Source organism: Lutra lutra, chromosome 9 (assembly GCF_902655055.1).
Source record: "Lutra lutra chromosome 9, mLutLut1.2, whole genome shotgun sequence".
Taxonomy (NCBI): domain Eukaryota; kingdom Metazoa; phylum Chordata; class Mammalia; order Carnivora; family Mustelidae; genus Lutra; species Lutra lutra.
In genome coordinates this window covers 22,677,074-22,698,229 of record NC_062286.1, presented here as the reverse complement: position 1 = coordinate 22,698,229, position 21,156 = coordinate 22,677,074, and the positions used below count along the sequence as shown (strand labels likewise).

The 21,156-nt window shown below is 51.1% G+C and overlaps 1 protein-coding gene across 1 annotated transcript in view; it reads right to left on the bottom strand.

Moving 5' to 3' along the window:
* Positions 1 to 21,156, bottom strand: part of PLB1 (phospholipase B1) — a 145,238-nt gene that overhangs the window by 81,781 nt on the left and 42,301 nt on the right. The window contains exons 3-15 of the mRNA XM_047745744.1: positions 19,729 to 19,790; positions 18,435 to 18,501; positions 17,285 to 17,343; positions 13,773 to 13,813; positions 13,161 to 13,204; positions 10,193 to 10,283; positions 9,800 to 9,851; positions 7,612 to 7,698; positions 4,796 to 4,858; positions 3,966 to 4,045; positions 3,600 to 3,675; positions 2,058 to 2,153; positions 1,201 to 1,257 (exon numbers count right to left, since the gene is read on the bottom strand). Coding sequence (XP_047601700.1) covers positions 1,201 to 1,257; positions 2,058 to 2,153; positions 3,600 to 3,675; positions 3,966 to 4,045; positions 4,796 to 4,858; positions 7,612 to 7,698; positions 9,800 to 9,851; positions 10,193 to 10,283; positions 13,161 to 13,204; positions 13,773 to 13,813; positions 17,285 to 17,343; positions 18,435 to 18,501; positions 19,729 to 19,790 — 875 coding nt within the window. The remainder of the gene's footprint in view (positions 1 to 1,200; positions 1,258 to 2,057; positions 2,154 to 3,599; positions 3,676 to 3,965; positions 4,046 to 4,795; positions 4,859 to 7,611; positions 7,699 to 9,799; positions 9,852 to 10,192; positions 10,284 to 13,160; positions 13,205 to 13,772; positions 13,814 to 17,284; positions 17,344 to 18,434; positions 18,502 to 19,728; positions 19,791 to 21,156) is intronic.

Genomic DNA, 21,156 nt, shown 5'->3' with positions numbered 1-21,156 from the left:
CCACACCCTGGGTTCAACAAGGGCAGAGGCCTTTTGGCTTGTCTTCTGTTATCCTCCTCGGACCCAGCACAGGGCAGGGCATGTTGTAGGGGCCTTTCCATTGCTTGGAAGAAAGAGGACATAGAAGGAGGAGGAGAGGGGTTTGGCTGAACTGGAATCAGCCCTTCTATACCCCCATTCAGGAGAGAGGGCAGAGGGAGGGCAGCCCCTGTAGGAAGGGCCACATTCCTTTTCTCTGACCATCCCAGCAGCAGAGTAGTTTTCTGAGGAAATAGCCTACCCAAGGGTCAGACCCACGAGAGGGTTCTTGTTCAAGAAATCAAAAAACGAATCCCTGTCTTCTCCAAGGGATGGTGTGAACCCATTGCCATGACCCATCTGGGGACCCTGCCTGTGCCTCTTATTCCTGACTAATGCGTGCTGACTGCTGCTGCTCATGGTTCTCAGCCCAGCACATTAGCTGAGGAGATGAATTTTTTCGAACCAAGGAGGAAGAAAACCAAGTTTCTATCACTGGAATTCTAAAAATAGGGCAACCTGAATGGGGGGAAAAATGACAAAATCAGGTCTCTGTCCAGTGCCCCGGAAATGTTCGGTTTTGATGTTCTGTCCCATCCACAGACTGATCCCAGCTGACCCTGAGGGACCCCATAGTCTGGGGAAAGCCTGTCATAGGTACAGTAAGAAGGGTCCACACGTGGGGAGTACTCACTGAGGGCCGGGTCAGGAGTTTGCAGAAGGAATGCTGAGGACTTACATTCACACAGCTAATGAGGAGGGGAATTAGGACTTGAACCCAGGTCTCTGTCATTCCAAGTCTGTGCTCATCATGGGTACCACCCTGGGCCTCTGAGCCACACGATCGTGGAAATGTTAAGTGAACCTGATCCCCAGTGCCTCACTCCAACTGACATCACCGCAGAGACTCGGAGGAGACACCCGGCCTCTGGGAAGAACAGGAATGCGGTGGCCCAGAGCTGAGATAAGGTGAACTCCCCCAGAAGATCAGAGCTGGGCTGTCACCGGGTACGGGAAGGGCCCCTGGTGGCCCCAAATCATTGCCCTGGGGTCCTGAGGGCACCCTGCAGCCCCTCCATCAGAGCAGTGGGCACAGTGTGTGGCGGTGGAGGTCCCGCCTCTCTTCCAGTGTGCCAACCCCCCAGCTGGCACAGTGGCCCCCCGGGACCCCCAGCCACTCACCATGATGTTCCAGAGATTCAAGGCGAGTGTGCTGGGGTCCTGGAGTGATCGCTCCCCCTGAAAGAGAACCAGATGAGAACCCCTGTGCTCCCCTGAGGATGGGGTGACCTGATGTGCACCTTGAAGCTCTCCCTGGCAGAGACGGGGTGGCCCTCACCTGCCCAGACTCTCTTTCAGCCCCAACCCCACCAATAGTGGTGCGTAGTTCCAGGACCCTGTCTGGGGACAGGGCTCAGAGGTGGGGGCCCACAGGGGGAGGTCAGATGCCTGGCTGCCCTTTGTTGTCGGAAGTCTGTACATACTGAGTGAAACAGAAGGAGCGGGTGATGGGGAAGGGGCTCAGGGCTGGTCTGAGTTGGGGTGGGGAGGATGGGAGCTAATATTCCTCCTTCTCCTTTTAAACCACTATCGGAACATCCTGGGGGTCCTAAAGGGGACATCAGGACTCCAACAGGCAGGATCGGAGCCTGAAGGGAGGGACCGTCCCAGATGCCCAGTGCTACATCCTCTGAGAGAACTTGGGGAGCACATGTGAACCCACCAAAGTGCTCATGGTCTGGGCAGCCCCAGTGGGGCAAGAGGCATTCGCCCAGTGACTACAGGGTGAGTGGGGGCAATCCAAGCACTGTCCCTCCCAGGGAGAGAGAAGCTCTACCTTTGGGCTGCTGTGCGTCTAGGAGCCCGTCTCCTGGGGCTACCCAAGCCTGTGGGGGACATTGTCAAGAAAGTATAAGAGGGTAGCACAGCCCTTCTCCCCCAACACTGCATATGCTGGGCTTGGGGAAGCCCTGCCGGGCTGGGGCTCCTGTGGAGGGGACAGTGACGGGGGGAGGCTCCTCGCGGCAGCCCTCACTCACCGAAGGTGGGGTCTCGTAGAAGGCAGGCTGGAAAACCACCACGAAGGACTCCTGCTCGTTGTACTTGCTGGCGGCCAGGAGATGGTCCCAGCTCTCCTGAAGAAGGGAGTGAGGAGGTGGGCACCCAGAGCCTGAGCAAGAACCAGTCTGCCTGTCCTCTGACCAGGGAGCTCCGAGTGGCCCCGAGGCCCAGATCACCGATCTGCGCTGTTCAGAATTAAACGCTATTCGGACGCTCCCCATCGTCTCACATATTGGGGCCCTTTGATGAACTAAACCAGGTTTTCATTTTCCTCTGAGGCCCCAGCAACAGGCGATACGCGAGATGGACCTGAAATATATTCTTTGGCAGCTCAAGAAGCACACGCCAGGCCAGCTCGTGCTAGGGCCCCATGCTCTCCTCCAGGGCTGGCTTCTGTCCAGGGCGGTGCTAGTTGCCACTCCAAAGATGTCATTTCCAGATAAAGAAGATGGGGTATATATATGCAATGGAATACTATGCAGCCATCAAAAAACCCCCTGAAATCTTGCCATTTGCAAGGACGTGGATGGAACTAGAGGGTATTATGCTGAGTAAAATACGTCGATCAGAGAAAGACAATTATCATGGGACCTCTCTGATATGAGGAATTTGAGAGGCAGGGCGGGGGTGGGGGTGCTCATGGAGGGAAGGGAGGGAAAAAAATGAAACAAGATGAGACCGGGGAGGGAGACAAACTGTAAGAGACTCTTAATCTCAGAAAACAAACTGAGGGTTGCTGGGGAGAGGGGGATAGGGGGAGGGTGGTGGGGTTATGGACATTGGGGAGGGTATGTGCTATGGTGAGTGCTGTGAAGTGTGTAAGCCTGACGAGTCACAGACCTGTACCCCTGGGGCTAATAATACATTATATGTTAATTTAAAAAAAAAGAAAGTGCAAATATGTATGTGTTTAGGTATAAAAAACAAATAAACAAAAACCAAACATGTCATTTCCCAAGTGAGAAGAGCCATAAGCAGCTTCACGTAGGACTTGCTTCTTAAATCAAAACCATCATGGTAGCACAGGTCAGGAGGAACCTGTGCTGTGAGCTGTTTGCCGACAGGGATGATGGTGTCCACTGAGCCCTCCATGCTCCCTTGAATCCTTTCTCTAAGCTAGAACGGCTCACCTTCCAGAATCCTGACTTGGGCAGGGGCTGCGGTCTGGGAAGCAAGCCCCACCTGGGCAAACCAGCTCACCAGCCACCGCTGCATGATACAGGCGGTTAGAAGGACCAAAAGCATTTCAGAATGAATCAGCAGAGTTCTTGATCTTTGACTTCAGGTACCACAACCGACCCCCACCCCCCAACGTCCCCACTTCACACAAGAGAACACCAGAGCATTGCTAGGAAGAGAATGCAGAGCAGCTCTCTTTGGTCCCTGACTCTCAGTGCTGGGTTCAGTGGAAGAAGTAGGACATTAAGAAGCTTGCTCCCTCCTTGTTCCTGCCATCCCTGTTCTCCTCCAGGACCACCTGCCCCTGGGGAACCACAGCCAGCCTCCCAGGGAGGGCTCACCTGATAGGACCATTGTGTCACCATCTTGGAAAGCTTTGAGGTCTCTCCTGAGTCTCTGCAGGGCTCTGCCACAGGACTGCCAGTGAAAACGAACAAGAAATGAGAGCGTGGGTGCCATGTCGGCCATTCAGGCTGCCTGTAGGGGAAGGATGGGGCCAGAGACAGGGGGGACATCCTGGGAGTTGCTTAAGGAGTGTGGAAGGAGAAGTTGGAAGTCTTAGAGGTGCCGGAGAAGGAAGGAGGCACACGTTGGAGGAGAATAAAGGGTAGGGTCGCCCTCACAGGACGGATGCCTGTGTCCCACACTGCAGCTGATACATGGCCATCAATGAACAGATGCTGGTTTCATTTCACCTCCCTTTTTACCTGAGCTGAGTCCCTTGGTCCCAGTGAGAGACCACCAGAGTCTCAGAGAGATCCACCAGGTTCACAAATGCTTTGGGGACCTAGGAGGGGACGAGGGAAATGATGAGCACTGGCAAGGTCACCACGGCTACCCAGGGGCTTCTCTGGAATCCTGGGTTGGGGACTCTTTGGTGTCTGGTCAAACACGGTGGGGGGCCTTTCCTTGGTTAAAAACGTCCTTTGGGAGGCATTTGGTTGGGGGCTGTCCAAAGCTGCAGGCACAGCCAGCTCTGCCATTCAAGAAAGGCGTCATTCACCACCCATCCCCGGCGTGTCAACAGGGGAGCGAGACGTTGGTGGTAGTGGGACTAATGGAAAAGCTGCCTCCCTGGGGAGCAAAGGGTGTGGTGGGATGTCCCCTTGTTCTCAGAACTGCACAGCTTATAAAGGTCACTTTAGAAAGGGAATGGTCTTGGCTGTCCCTGCCCTAGACTTAGAGGCCTCAGGAAAGAGGAGGGTCACTGAGACCGCAGGGAGGAACTGTGCTCTATCCCTTCTTCTTCCCCAGAAGTCTGGCTCAGAAATATTTGATATCAAGAGCTCTATACCAGACCCAGTTTTCCTTAAAAGGTGAGAAGATGGGCTCCTCCACAGCCTCTGCTTTCCCCCTGGGTCTTGGCTTCCCTCCCGAGTCCATTTTCCCCATCTTAGTGGAGGCCACTTGGGAATAAAGTGGCACCTGGCCCATCAACCCTTGGAAGGGCGGTTTCCTCCTCCCGGCCCAAGATGTCCGCGAGGAACGGCAGCTCAGGGCCTGCGGCCGCCGGGCCCAGACAGGCTGCACGTCTTACCTTCTGGTGCAGGTAGTCCAGAGCCCCAGCTAGAGTGTCCAGGCGTCCCTCTGCAAGCCTCTGCTCGGGGAGGAGAAACGGGCTGAGCACGGGGGTGGGGGGGGTGGGGGGGGGCATATGGGGCCAAGGACAAGCAGGCTCCTGTGGGCCTGTCCCTTTCTCTCCCCACCCCCTATCCTATCAGAGTCCTTAAATCCAGGAGTTCCAAAGGGTTCCTCCTTTGGACCTGATTTTCTTCAGAGAAAAGTGATTCCATTAGGCTTTGGGAGTGAGTCTGGTCCCAGATTTTTGTCCATTCTCTGACTTCCCCAACCCATTATTCACTAAGGAAAAACCAGACTCTCCCAATGGGAAGTTCCATGCCAAAGAAGGGCAAACCAAGGTGAGGGCCATTCTAAAGCTCACAAGGAGGGAGGGGGCCCCAGACTACACCCAAAGGCTGATGGAATCACTTTTCTCTGAAGAAAATCAGGGCCAAAGAAGGAACAAATTTACCCCTGGACTTAAGGACCCAGCTGGTTCTCAAAACTTCTATATGGTACCCTTTTATCACAGCCCCCCCACCCCGCCCCTGCTGCCACATGGGCCCCCAGGGAGAAAAGGGCTCAGGGAAAGAATCCTAGCCAGCCCCTGTTTCTGAATATTTAAAGATACCTCCTACCTCTCCAATTCTTTGTTGGTCATGAAAATAAATAAACAAAGGAGAGGACTTCAAAAATCACCCTAGTTTACCTTTTCAGGGTTAAAAAAAAAGAAAGAAACTAATAATAAATTAATAAATTCTACAACAAGGCAAACTCCTAAGCAGCCTGCAAACCAGCTGTCCCCTGGGGCGACTTGGTTCAGACAGGAAGACATGGGAGGCCGAGTTCCCTCTCTGTCTCCTGGGGGGACGCAGGCAGGCACTCTGGAGACAGCTGTCAATCACTAGGGCTGGAGGAGCCCTGAAGGGCAGCTCCTACTCCCGCCTCCCTGCTTTGATGCAAAGGTGTCCTGTCAAGGCCCTTCAGCCTGCTCTGTTGCCACAGCCAGCAAGATTTTGTCTGCTCCCTGCAGGCTAAGTGAGGGTCTCCCTGAACATGACATGGAGCAGTGCACTTTCCCTTCGGAGGAGTCTTGGGAACTCTGCCTAGAAAGGTCCTTGCTGCCCATCTTTTCCACACTCGGGGCCTCCGTCTTTCCTAGGGAGCCTGGGGCATCCCCGCCTGGTTTGACCCTGACGGCAAGCCCTGCTATAGCAACTCCTTAGTTGAGGTGGTGGCAAAAGGATATTTTAGCTTGGACTGGAATGTTTCAGTTTTTTTAAAGGCAGAAGAACGTGTGCGGTGTTTGTCCAACTGAAAGTAAAAGTGAATAGTGCGTAACGGATGCGTACACATGGAAAGTCGCTGTGTAGGCAAGAATGCTTAAAGGCACACACACACGAAAGAACTCCAGAATCCGTGTCATAGGGAGGCTGGAGTGCAAGGAATGTGTGTTTATCTTTCCTTAAAGATAAAGTCATGAATGAGTGGAAGCACCAATGAATGCATTCAAACATTTAAAACAAATCAAACAAATGCTAGCATATGCAAACAGTATAAATACAACAGCATGCATGTAGGAAGAGAGGAAGGATCTTGTGCATGATGAGGTGACGGACGGATGGACAGATGGGTGGATGAGTGGATACGCAGAGGAATGCAGCAATGCCTAGGTGCTCATTGGAGCACTTCAATGTGTGGATGTGTAAATTCACGAATAAATATTGGTGTATATAATGACCAGAGCAGAGAATAAACAGGGCATGGAGCAGAGAATAAACAAGGCACTTGGTGCTGGAGAAAACAGGGAGTAAAGCAGAAAAATAAGGCTTCAAGATCTGTATGCTACAAACCCAGGAGATCTGCAGGAATACTGTTCCACCAAAGCTGGTCAGGGAAGGTGGGCCTCCATCAGCATCCTCCCAGGGCCCAACATCAGTAATGGAAGGGGTTAATGGTGGGCCAGGAGTCCAAGGGAGCACGGGGAATTTGGAGGAAGGCAAGAGCAGGTATTGTGGGACAGGGGCCGCAGGAAGGAGGACAGCACCTCAAGAAACCCCACCCACGCCTGGGCCATGGCCCGGTGGCGGCCCTGGGTGGTGGCTGATTGCACAGTGGGCAGGGAGTTGGTCTGCCACAAGGGGCTTATGTGCCTAAGGCGTCAGTTCCTGAGGAGGAGTCTGTGTGCCATTTATGTCACCAGAGCCTGGGTATCTAAGCCATCCCTTATACTTTCAACTGATCCTAATTGGGACTAATCTCCAGTAAAGGCTTAAGTCATAGATAGTCACCTACATAAATATAAAGCACAGTCACACATTTCATGTCCTGTTCCCAGGAATGCCAAAGAGCCTGGAAGTTACAGTCTACCTACACAAACACCAGCTCTCCCTTATCACCAGAGGCCACGGGCCAACATGCCACAAGAGCACACATATTCTGTTTTATTTCCCAAATTTGGTGCTAACATACAGTCAGAGCCACAAGAAGCAAATGATTTTTAACTAGGATGCTGATTTGCCTCAGTCACAGGCTGAACATTGACTCAAGCCACTCTACACCTCGATTTCCTTTTCCTGATACGAAGGGCGGTACGTTAAAAACACTCCTCCTGTATATGGCTCCCTGAGCCCTTAGATACCAACACCCACTCATTATCCATCTGTTTGCCCATGTTCTGAAACAGCTACCATCAGGCCCAGCCTGACAGGTCACAGACCGGGTGGGCTTTGGGCCAGTCCACTGCCTTCATGCCTACACCAGCCACCCTCTGCCTTCCAGCCTGCGGTTCACCTGTTGGGTGGAAGGACAGAGGTGATCCTGGCTTGAGTTACTGAAAAACACGTTGATGAGCTTCCAGTCATTTTGAAAGTCAAGTTGCTGAAAAAAAGGGCAAGAACATGAAAAGACAGAGTGATGAGAACTGGCATCAGAAGAACTGTTTTCTTTTCAAGTTGTTCAGTTTTATGACCCACACCCATACAATCATATTTATGATTTTGTTTCAAAAGAAGTACATGATAGGAATCTAAAGTTGTATAACTTCCCTAGAAGGCAATTTGGCAAAATATATAAAAACTATTTTTTAAGGGCATACCCCTCGATCTAATAATTCCATTTCCTGACATGTATTTTAAGGAAACAAGGATACAGGGAGAGATTTAGTTGCAATGATGAAGTCTTGTTTCTAAGCGTGAAAAATTATAAACAACATACATGTCTAAATTAGGGGATTGCTGTGTAAATTGTGGAAAGCTTGTAAGATGTAGCTGTTAAAAGGATGCTAGAGGGGCACCTAGGTGGCTCAGTGGGTTAAGCCTCTGCCTTTTGTCCAGGTCATGATCTGAGTGTACTGGGATCAAGCCTCGAATTGGGCTCTCTACTCAGTGGGGAGCCTGCTTCCCCCTCCTTCTGCCTGCCTCTCTGCTTACTTGTGATCTTTCTCTGTCAAATAAATAAATAAAATCTTAAAAAAAAAAAGGATGCTAGAAAATGTATTTATTGTCATGGAAAATGTTACACGGAGACAAAGCAGGTTATAAAAAGTATCTACATCTAGTAACATGCCTGTTTAATAAAACATATACAGATATATGCAGATATACGTGCTTAGAAAAAACATGGAAGGGAATACACACCAATTTGTTCCCAGTTACGATTTCTGAGTATCAGGTTGAAGGATGGCTTTAATATTCCTTTTGTTTATATGTGTTTTCCGATTTTTCTCTAATGAACATGTATTATTTGCAGAACAAACAAATAAACCTTCATTTTTTTTTTAAGATTTTATTTATTTGACAGAGAGAGAGATCACAAGTAGAGAGAGAGAGAGGAGGAAGCAGGCTCCCTGCCTAGCAGAGAGCCCGATGCGGGACTCGATCCCAGGACCCTGAGATCATGACCTGAGCCGAAGGCAGAGGCCCAACCCACTGAGCCACCCAGGCAGCCCCCATTTTGTTTTTTAAGAGGCAACACAGTGCACTCGAGGAACCTTGGAGTGTGGCTCAGGCACTTTAGATTTTAGCTGTAACTAGCTGTGTGGACTTGGGCAGGTCCCAGGACTTCTTGGGATTTCAGTCTGTTCATCTGTAAAATTACGGGATTGGGTTTAGGATCACCTAGCCATTCTCCAGAAGGTTATGACTATTCTGGAAATTCTGGAATTCTCCCAGTAGGAGGATGCATATCTCCTGTACCTGTCACTGTTCCTGTAGTTTTAATCCCCGAACTCTGTGATGAATGTACAGCTGGCTGAGACGGCATCTTCCCCTGGTTCTAGGGGTCTAGGCTCAGGGCCTAGTGACAGCCAGCTGAATAGCTAAGGCTTGCCTTGATTTGGTCCTTGCCCATAAGGAGGACACAAAAGATCAGAGGGTGCTTATTACAAACTCATATGAGTTACCCAGTAAAGAGTGTCTGAACTGCTAGGAGAGCAGGTACCAAGACCGCAGCCTGTCTGTTACATGACTTCCACCCAAGAACTAAAAAGAATATGGTAATAACAGCAATCATCACCCCAATGACTTTGACAATGACAGGCTTTCACTGAGCAACGCGTCTGTGCCGGACACATCTGACACCCCACTGAATCCTCCCTAATCCTGTGCTGCAGGCTCTGTAATTTTGCCCATTTCATAAATGGGGAAACTGAGGCTTGGAGGGGTTAAGGGCCTCACCCAACATCACACAGCTAACATGTCGAGACTTTAGGATTCACACTCAAACCATACCCCCTGGCACCCAAGCTCTCAACTATCTCCCAAGTGCAAAGTCACTTTTATCTGCTGACATTGGGCAGCACTATGTTGTGAACATAAGGAGTGGCCCTGGGTTTTAATGGACCCCAGAGACTCGCCAAGGGAAGGGCATCTTTGTGGGGGGGTGGGGGTCCCAGCTGCACTGCTTGCTGGGTTCAGCAGCCCCCCCACCTCCACCTCGAGCAGACATGGGCAGCCCCTACCTCAATGAGACGGGTCCTCACCTGGTCCTCCTTCATGCTCCTCACCAATTCCTCTGCCTGTGCCCGCCAGTCTCTGCACAGAGGGAGGGCAGAGAAAAATCAGGTGGCTAGAACGTCTCCGAGGGCCGGAAGCTTGCTCCGGCCTGTGCGGGGGTGCGGGTCTCAGAGCCTGAGGCCACATGGCTCCGCTCCCCCGCCTTGCCCTCTTCTGCAGGGCAGACATTGACCTGATTTTTAAAACGAGGCCCATCAGGCATGATGGACCAGAAATCCATGCCGGAGACACATTTGGACTTTGATTTAATGCAGACCTCTCTTTCTCTTTGCCTTTGCCCACAGCTGCCCCACCACCCGCCCAGGTGCCTGAGACAGACAGGAGAACACGGCCCAGAAAATGCCAGGAAGGAGACTTACTTGACACCAATATGGGGTACCGCTTTCTTCCCAGGGGTGCACAGAGGCCTCAGAACAGAGGGGTTGAAATATCTGATGATGTCTGAAAGGACTGAAGAGAGAGCTGCTTTGAGGCTGCGGCCCGGCCGGCTGGAGGGGACCCATAAAGGCGGACTCGCGTGGGCTGAGCCGCGAGGGTGACTGCCACGATTCCAAAGCACGCCCTTCACAGCCACCATCTGCTGCGGGGTCAGCCTCCAAGTGCGCCCCTGGACGTGAATGGAACTAAAAGCTAGCATCAAGGCTAAGGGCCTTCCACGTGTGAAGGGGAAACTAAGTCTGGGAGAAGCCAAGCAAGCTACTCAAGGTTGCACAGTAAACAGAAGCTGCTAGGATTGGAACCAGAGCTTTCAATCACCAAGCTTTTTGCTGTCGTGCGCCATCGACTCGTTAGGGAAAGTGTGCTGGGACAGGGACCCTGGGGGAAGCTTGCCTCCCAGCCCCCCCTTCCTCCTCCTGTGAGTGACAGCAGGGCGGGAAAGCTCCAGGGAATGCGCGTCCCAGAGCTGACAGCCAGAGGACCGCTAAAAATAGCGCTGTCAGGAGCAGTTAAGTTGTGCCTTGCTCCCGAGAGAGGAGAGGGCAGAGCCCGGAGAGTGTCATGGGAAGGAGACACGTCCCCGCACCCCAGTCCTCCTTCCTTGTTGCCTCCGTGCAGATGCGCCTGGGCTTTGCGGGGGGTGGAAGGGGGCTGGCCCTGTGCTGGCTGCAGATGGCGCGGTGGTGGCAGAGCCGAGCAGGGAGTCAGGAGACCAGTCTCTTGGATTGGTCTGCCTGGGCGGCCACCTAGGTCATGGGTGACTCAGGCTTCATCCTCGACCCCAGCTAATGAACTTCCTTCTCTAAGTCCTGGCGACTTGAAGGAAGAGCCCCTTCCCACACGTGGGGACAAAACAGGAAGCTCGGAAGCCAGCTGCAGACGACACGGCCAGTGTGTGCCCCTGCGGGTGAGGGGGGGCTGGGGATGGAGGACGCCTTCCCTCCCTCCCCGCAGGAGAGTCTGCGAGAGCGAACGGTCAAACATGATACCTGGTGCTAGGTGTTTGAAAGAGCCTTCCAGAAACGCACTTGCCCTGCATTGCTGCTTTGTGATCAGATGAGACCGTGGAGCTTTTCACACAAATCCTTCTGTCATTTTGCTTTAAGTCTGCTGTGAGCCTTGTCTGTCCTTGCCACCTCTCTTGCTTTCCAGTGGGGTCAGAACGAAAGGCCCAGGCTGTGGGCACTGCACCATATACTGATCCTGTAACCCTGGGAACGTCTGTGTACCCCCCTGAGACTCAGTTTCCCCATCTGCAAAATGGCCATGTAGGAGAGGACATGGCTGGATTTGAAGAATTCAGAGGTTTGGGGATTAAAGGACAGGTGGGCTGAACCAGGTGGGCCCAACATACCACTGCACTGGCCTGGGTGTCTCTGGAATTCCTTCCCCTCGGCGGACCCACTGCTCCTCGGCTGGCTTGGCCGCCCCACTGAACTCCCGGGTCTGGCACTCTGCTCCCCCCCACTTTCCCTGTGCAGTAGGGGGTCTGGATCCACCAGTAGCTATGGGAGAGTTCTGCCTCTGGGGACATTCAGGTGCAAAATATGCCCTTGCCGCCCTGCCTTCCGCGGCAGCTCTGGCCGGTGGGACTCCTGGGCACTCTGTGCTGAATGAAGGGCAGTAGGGACTTGTTACCACGTGGGGGAGGGACCAAACAGTGGTGACAAGTTGAGAAATCAGGCAAAGCAGCAGCTGTATTTGTGCTTCAGAGTTGAACCTACATCCCATCTTCCCAACCCCCCAAAATACACCAGTATATCTTTTTATTTATTTATTTATTTTTTGCCATTTAAAGGTAAACATGGCCAAACCGAGGCAGAGCTGTGACAATCACTAAGTCAGCGGAGGACTCCTCTTTTGGAATGCTTTGACCTTCTGCAAGGGGACCTGCCTGCCATTTTGGTCCCCAGTATCCCCTCAGCTGTCAATCAGATCCTGGTGGGATAGACACCTGGCCTCAACCTTCCCCGCTAGAGGGTGGTGGCTGAAAGGATGGGTAGTATCTTATGCCTCCCTATCCTTTGCAGAGAACCTAATAATTCCCAGGCTCTTGGAGAAAGTCACTGGCTGGATTGACAGGGCCCTATCTACCTTACTTGTCATTGTGCCCGCTGGGGTATCAACTCCAGAGGCTTCCCGCTCTAATTAGGAAGTGAAAGGTGCTTTCCTCGTTCTTGCCTGGTGAGCAGCAAGCGGAGGCGACTAACATCCCGCGAGGCTAATTCGGCTGGCATGAGGGACTTGGGGGCTTCTGAATGACTTAATAAAGTCGTAAGGGGTCTCAGAGAGTAAATGCAAAGAACCAGGCCACCAATTGCATATTCATAAGCACATGCATATGTAAAAAGACCAACATGTTAACAAGGATCATCTCTGGGTAGTGGGATTGCAGTTAATTTTTATTTTCTTCTTTTCATTTTCCTGAACCTGATTGATGTGTTTATTCTACAAGTAAGGGAGTTATTGTGAAATGAAATGGACTGAGCATGAGACCTGGGTTTTCTTGGTGCAGGGAGAGGGGAGAATGGTGGGTGGTTTCCCTCGAGGAAGTGCTACCAGCCCAGCCCTGTGGTCTTGGGGGAGAAGGAGCTTCAGGACTCTGCTACCCCTGATGTCCCTTCCACCCCAGGATCCCTTACCCTAATGCCTCCTGGCCTCTTGTCACTCAGAGACCCTCGGACACATTTCTCACACCCCCCACCTTCTAGGGCACGTGACTTGTCCTACCCTTGCTTCTTATCGGTCTTCTCAAAATGCCTCCCTACTTCTCCTCAGGCTCCATGAGGAAGTGGCCACTAGGGTACTCTGTCTTCACTAACCAAAACATGGCTGTGTTGGGAGGGATGGGGACAATCTGGAAACCGGCCTGGAAGCCACAGGACTCACCTGTCACCACTTCCATGCACACCTGCTGTGGCCTTTGGTCAGTCCTGCAGGTAGAAGCAGACACACAAGCAACAGACTGTTTGTCAACCTTTTCCCTTGACCGGTGTGGTCTCGTTCATAACAAGCTGCAGCTCAGCCTTGCTCTGGTTCTGGATTTATCCTTCCCAGAGCTAGACACACTGCAGATGGCTATGCAGCCCCCAAAATAGGAGGCGGACAGCTTTGTTGGATCTTCCTCTAGTCTGGTTCAAAACTAGAAGGGGGTGCAGCCCCTGGTGTAGACAGAGACACGATCCTGGCCCACCCGTGCTTGCTTCCCCCTGAGCAGAGCAAGGAGACAGGTGGTGGGAAGCAAGAACTTAGTAGTCAGCCCTCCCCACGTTTCCTCCCTGGTCACCCAGAGGACCCAGGGTGATCTGTGGGCAGAAGGGTGTTGGGTTGGCAGGCAGGAGGCTGGATTCTTGTCCTCATGCGGCCACCTGCTCCGGAGGGCACCTGGAACAAACACCTCCTCCCCAACCCTTGGGTTTCCCCATCAGTGAAGCCAAGAGCTGAGAGCAGATCCTGTGCGAGGCCCCTCTCAGCTCGAGAGTGCGGTGCCAGGGCAATTACCATTTCTGCTTGTTCAGGGTGACGGTTCCTGAGTCTGGAAGCTGGAAAAGATGGAAAAGATGAGAGGTGTGAGTGAGGAAGGTGGCTGAGCAGGTGGGAATGTTTTCTTCAGGACAGAAGACAGGGACAGGAGAGCTTGGATTGAAATGCGGCCCTGTAGACCATTGACCTCTCCATGGATGCACAAGGGGCTGTTTTGTTGTGTGACCGTTCTAATCTGAAATTTCGTTTCTTGTTTGTCTCCCCGACTCAGATGTAAGTGCCACGAGGCAGGAGTTCGTGTCTGTTTTGTTCTGGACTGTATTCCTTGGACTGAGGACAGCGCCTGACACATTCTGAGTATTCAATAAATATTTGTTGGTTAAATATTTTTTGAACGAACAAAGTAAGTTTCTGATTCTCGTCCCAGTAAAATGCCGGACAACACACGACACGGTCTGCCGAAGAGGTTCCCTGGCTGGAAGACTGAGGCGGGACTCTGGTAAGTCACATGGGAACTGTGTCCTCTGCAGGGTCCTCTGGAACTTCAGAATTGCGCCCAACGTGTAGAAAGTACTTGGTAAATATTAGCTATTGGCAGTCATAGTAGTTTCCTGAGTTCTGACACAAATTTTCTCTTCAAAATTCCTCGAAGACAGTGTCTCCAGGTTTAGTGGGGACAGGTGACAATCGTACCCACACTGCCTACACGCAGTCCGCTGCTACTTCTCTTTAAAGGGTCTGTCCTTCACCTCCCAGCTCGAATGACAAACAGTCTATAGAACTGGGTCACCCCTCTGGAGCATTCTTGGGAGGGTAGGCTGACCACAACCTTCCTCCAAGTGGGATGGAGACTTTTACTCCTTATTGAGGAGTTTGAAAGGCAAAATTTCCAGGGAAAGGCAGCAAGTTAAACAAAAATCACACTCCAGTGCTAGTCAGGACCCATAAACCAGGAGGGCAGGCAGGGGAATTCAGGAGGGAAGGCAGCTCCGGGGCTGAGGCAAAGCAGACAGCCTGTGCCCAACCACAGGGGATCTGAATGATGGCAGAGTTCTTGCCTACGATAAGCTTGTTGGGGCTGCTGAGGGGAAGGAAAGGGAGAGAACAAGAGGAACAAGGTGGGGAGATAGGGGAAGAGCCCAGGGAGGAGTCCCAGCAAGGGAACCTGGGATAAACCCAGGAAGCTCCTGTGCCTCCATCTTGCCTGCGGGAGCCATATTCTTCCTTGGCTGAATGCATGATGGCGCTAGAGATACAAACCTAATTAAGACACAAAGCCCGTCTTCAAGGAAGTTGATACAGTGGATTGTAACCTCCCTGGCATGGAAAATGTCTGAACTCTTAGCTAAGCAAACGATGCAAAACAAAAAACAAGTCACAGATAGTATATTGCCGTATAACCCGATTTTGGTTACTCTCCCTCTGTCTCACTGTATATATAGGGGCATGTGCTTGTGTGTGTGTGTGTTGAAGCAGAATAGGTAATCAAAGGAAATCTTCAACTTTTTATTCTGTATACGTATGCTTTGATTTTTTCTTATACTGAACACGTATCGTGTATGTTAGTTTGCAAATAATTTTTACAAGCATTTGCAAATCTGATCTTTGACATTCAGTGAGGAAAAGTTGTCTGGAGCAATTCAACAAACACAAGCTACAGGCACAGGTAAGGAAGATTGTGCCTTGGTGACAGAAAGCTCCAGGAACATGGGGGGGGGAGGGAGGCACCAGAATTATGAACTTTTTTCTTTCTAAGTTCACTGCTTTTCTGGATTTTCCCCCAGCCTGATACTTTCTATAGACCAGGCTAAGTTCACCGCTGTGGGCTCTGGGCACACAGGAAAACTGCCTCCAGGGAACCGCATTCTCAGGTTTTACCCCGGAGGCTGGGGTGCCCATCGTGTGAGGGTAGTGGTCTGGGATGGGGTGCCAGGCCAGTGCACAGGAGGAGAAAGGGGAGCAGAGTCATAGGCAGGAGCTCTGGTGTCATGTGTAATTCATTACACATGAATTCTGTATAATTCAACTCACACTGTAATTCATGAGCGAGAGAGCTCTTGCGAGCTGCCAGCAAAGAAGGGAAGTCACCAAGGGTAGACAGCTGGAACTCTAGAAGCCTGACACGTTTCCTTCAGTGAATTCCCGACCCAGAAGGGAACGTGCTCCAGACCTCCAGCTAGCGTCACCTACATCCCTGGCATAGGGGCCTAACAAACGCCAGGTGCTCTCCGTGACACGAAGCATCTTTTCTCCTTGGCCTCCCCTTCCACCTCTCTCCTGCCAGTAGACATCGCCTTTGTGCCCATCCACACACCGTGACAGTCACACCCAGCACCGAGAAGGAGGGCGAGGGTGGGAGGCCCTGCTGCCAGGTTCCACTGGCCCCTGATCTGTTTGCTAATGTCAAGCCTGGTTCTTTCTGGAGGGGTGGCACGGTGCCTGGGGAGGGGGTCGGGGCTTGCAGCGAGGTGGCCGAGGTGGCTGGCAGGGGCCCAAGGGAAAGGGTTGAGGTTACAGGGAGGACAGCCTGCAACAGGGACAGGGGAGGGCCACTGGGAAGGAGCCTGGTAGCTGAGGGAGGGAGGAAGGCACTGAAGGGGATGGCGGGCTGGGGAGTGGTGTGGGGATATCTCTGGTCTGGTGCAGGGGTGCAGCTGCAGGGCTGTGAGGCAGAGTGAATGCTGGCCTGATGGGTGTTCTGTTTAGCCAGGGCTGCTGGCTCTGGGGGCAGCAGGGATGCGGACCCTTCCTGCGACAAGGCCAGGCAGGGCTGTGGGAGGCCAGCACGGACTAGGGAATCACGCTGGCATCCACATTGCTCTCCAACCAACCCCCTCCATATCCTCTCTCTCTGCTTATCCCTCTCTCCTCATTCTTTCCGCCTCTCTCCTTGTTTTCATTCTTCTTTACCTGACCATATAAAATAGACCACTTAGAATCTATTAGTAAAGCTGGGTCGATTTTTAAAAAATTAACCAAGCAGGTGAGGACATTTTTTCCTTTATCTCATAAATAAAGCTCAGGAAACAATTTTTAAAATTCTGTGTGATCTTTGACTTAATTGATCAATCGATTTAATTTATTAATGAGAACCTCTGAAGGTTTCCTCATCCTTTTTTTTTTTAAAGATTTTTTATTTATTTGACAGACAGATCACAAGTAGGCAGAGAGGCAGGCAGAGAGAGAGAGGAGGAGGAGGCAGGCTCCCTACTGAGCAGAGAGCCCAATGTGAGGCTCGATCCCAGGACCCTGGGATCATGACCTGAGCCGAAGGCAGAGGCTTTAACCACTGAGCCACCCAGGCGCCCCAAGTTTCCTCATCCTAATGGAACGGGAGGCATTCATGTGACTTAAAAAAAAAAAAAAAAAAAAGGACACAGACCCTCTAGATTTTAGAATATCCTCAACTCGGAGAATGTTCCCCTCTCCCATAATGAATGTTCCCCTCTCCTGCCTGGCCACCAGGAGTTCATTCTGAGACTCCCCGTCCCAAACCCTGACTCCCACCTCTGTCTCCTTGAAATACTCACAGTTTCCACATTGCTGATGGCGGCCACAAATTTAATATCAGAAGGTCTCACTGAGTGGACTGTAAAGACAAGAGCCCATTGAAGAAGGTCAGGTCCACCTTCCCGAAGATATGAGCCAAAGATGCCAATTGGGAGGGACAGACCCACATCCCCCAGCCTGAGGTGAAAGGCAGAAGATCAAGAGGTCACTGCAACCCATAGGAACCCCGGTAGAAAGAGGCTCACTGTTCTCCACAAGCCACAGGTGTCCCAGGGCAGGTCGCTCATGGCCCTCCTTTTCCCTCCTGCATGGACTTCTTTCTGCCCCTTGCTTCCCTCTATCCCTTGGCTCTGCATTTCTGAGCCCCCATTAATAGGTAAAGGGTAACAAGTTAAAATGAAAACTACCTGGGTACAAAAGGGATAATGTTAGCTTGAAGAGAGCCAGAGAACATCACTCAAAGTCTGTGAACACCCGTAAGCAGCAGATGTAAACTGTACACCAGGAAGCCTCCCTGACCGCCCCCCCGCCGCCCCCTCCTGGGCCACCAACTCTTTGAGGATTAAGTCTTTCTAGAAACCACAGACCTCCTGATCATGTTACAGGGCTTTTAAAAGGAAACCTCCTAAAGAAACCGTTTCCTAAGAGGTATATCGATTTCTTTTTCTAGCTACATTCCTTATATTCTGGAAGGGTAAGAATGGCGTGCTAACTGGAAACGCAAACATAAGCAGAGCCACGAAACGCGGGCTGTCACGCGGCCATTTGACAGGGTAAAGCCAGAGAAGACAGCCGGGTCCAGAGCCACGCTCATATCACCAGGCGTCAGGCAAATCTAGCCCATCATAGGAGAAAAATGTCCACGGCAGACAGTGCAGCTTACGTCCAGGAGGGCAGCTGAAGGTCGAAGCTCCAAGCCCCAGCTCCTGAGGCACCGACCGCAGCCCTGGAGGTGAGCTCCCGGGGCCCCCATCACCTATGCCGCCATGTTGGTGAGATCTCTGGTGGCCCTCTACAGAAACGGCTGAGGGGAGAGGGGGTGTGAAGGGTGGGGGCTGGAGGAGAGGCCTGAATGGCCGAAGGATGCAAGAGGAAGAGGGCTGGAGCCTCTGCTGGCCACACCAGGGAGAAGATGCCAGCCTTCCAAGCTCATGGCTCAGGGCCCCGTACCTGACTTGGGTGGCACGCTGGATCCTGACGTCTCTGAGTTGCATGGGAATGGAAAACTCTTCCAGGTCTGCAGATGAAACCAAATGTCAGAAGCATCAACTGCCTTGTACAGAAATATCTCAGGTCCTGAAAGCTCGGTGTACTTTCACCACGTACTTTTCCCTCTAGGCTCAAAATCCAGAAGCGACCACGATTCTCCATAGTCAAGTCCATCTGACTCCACAACGCGTTCACGGTGAAAGGGGATGTGTGTCTTTTGACAACAATCTTAGCAAGTGGCAGGCGAGGATGTGTCAGAATGGTTGGGGTGTGGTGGGAGCAGGGAGGAAAGATTTAAAAAAAGAAAAAAATCAATTTTCGGGGCTGATGGAAAAGATCTGGAAACAGTGGCGACGGCTGCCCAACAATGGGATTGTCTTAATGCCACTGAATTGTATGCTCAGAAATGGTAAAAATTGGTAAATTTTATGTTATGTGTATTTGCCCACAATAAAAAATATAATTAAGAGACCCAGGTATATAGACTAAAAAGTTAAACAGATCCATTCTTCGCTATCATATGTTTTTAATGTTTTCTACTTTCCCTCTTTTAATTTGATGATATACACAAGAGCAGGTACAGCAGGCATTATGTTTATTTGCTGCTGAAAATTGGAACTCTCGAGTGCCCACCAGGCTGGTGTGTCCCAAGCCCAGAGGAGCTGCTGAGAGCCAAGGAGGGACTGGGTGACATGCATGCCCAGAGCGGCCTCTGCTTCTGTGATCCCACAAAAGGCTTTGGGAAGGGAGATCATGTTTTCTCCCAAGAATCAAGAGAAGAAAGGGGAACTATTCCAACAGGGAAAAACGCGCAGTAAATAAGGTGCTTGACCACATCTCTCTGTCACAAGACACAAGCTAATTTCTCTTGAATTACTAATTTCCGTAAGAGATAAAGAATTTATTCTCAACTCTTATCTTGTGGATGTTCTGGGAAGACTTCACCCAGATGCCTTCAGATAATTTACAGTATCTGCTTCAAAGTTCATAGAGATAACAAGCCCACTTATAACTCTTTCTGGACATTTCTGAGAACCACCAGCTTAGTCTGCAGTTGAGCCCCAAATTCCAGAGATACAGTTGTGTCCCCTCTGCTGTGCCAGCCCACCCAACTATCCCTGGGGGAAGCCATTCCTCCAGCCCATTCCCTCCAGGCTTCAGGAAGGGACCTGCCAGTTTGCCTCAAGAATGGGATTTACCCACTAGAAAGGAAAACCACTCCTCTCAACTTCTTCCATCAGGACAAAGTCCTCACCTCTGGCAATCCTTGCTCTTCCAATGTGTTCTCTCCAGGAGAGGTATGGGCCCTGGTGGGTCCTAGAAGAAAGCAAATATAGCTCAAATTATTTAGCTAGAATTAATACCCACCTAGATTTGTAGCTTTCCTGACCTTCTGCTTAGCCCTACCTATGTGCCCAGCTCAGTAAATTCTCTTGTGTTCAGAAAGTCCAACATTCATCCATTTCAATTCATTCCTCCAACTATCACCTCCTTTGTCTGGGACACATGCTTCTACTAATGCAGCCTATGAAGGGAGAACCCCCAGGATGAAAAGCAAAAGTGTTATCTGGGAGGGGTCAGTAATAACCCTGTATCATGTTATTATCTAGCATGTTATCACAGATACCTTTACTGGTTCCTTAGCAAAGGGCAGAACTCTTGAGGAAGATCAAACACCTGTTGAACAAACACCTGCTGTTGTTTGGGAATCCGGGACAAAGCAGGGAAGGCAAACGACCTTCTGGAATTGTCTGAAGGGTTTTGTGAATTTAAGAGCTAATTGTGGCGTTCTCAGGGGCTGTGACTGTACACCACGGCTGGATAGGGGCTCCCTGGAGTGGTCTTATTGAGGGTGAGGTGAAGGGGAATAAAAGGCAGATAGAGAAACAGCAAAGATGCTATCCTCATCCCAGCTTACTTTGGGCCAGTCTTTAAAAACTATTTGCATTTTCTTTACCTTTTAAAGATACAATTTATGTATGATAAAAGACTCATCTTAAGTGTCTAAGCCAATAAGTTTTCCAATCAAACATCTTAAATACACACAAAAAAACAGTGTAGTACAATTAACAGCACTCTAAGTAAAGGAAAATCAATTCACCCACAGGGCTACTACCCCAATAACCAAAAGGGATTTGTTCACACTCTCAGGTCTATCATCAGGCTCCAGAACGGGCACACTGTCCATTTAGTTGTAATCAATGCAGATGCACTCTTGTATCCAGCAAGCTCCCCTTAATATTACATCCTGAGCATTTTTCATGTTGCTAGGTCATCTTGCTTATTTTTTTTTTTTTAAAGATTTTACTTATTTATTTGACAGAGAGATCACAAGTAGGCAGAGAGGCAGGCAGAGAGAGAGGAGGAAGCAGGCTCCCTGCCGAGCAGAGAGCCTGATGCGGGGCTCGATCCCAGGACCCTGAGATCATGACCTGAGCCGAAGGCAGAGGCTTAACCCACTGAGCCACCCAGGCGCCCCTCATCTTGCTTATTTAACCACTTCGTGATACGTTTATGATACTGATATGTAATCGCACATCCCCGTCCCTCATGACCTCGGACTTCTCCCCACCCAGTTCTCTGCCCAGGGCGCACACTCTTGGTCAGGTTATACCTCGTGAGAACTCCCAAACGGCATTAGTGCCCAAAGGGGGGGGGTGGGGGGCTGACTCGGGGGGAGAGG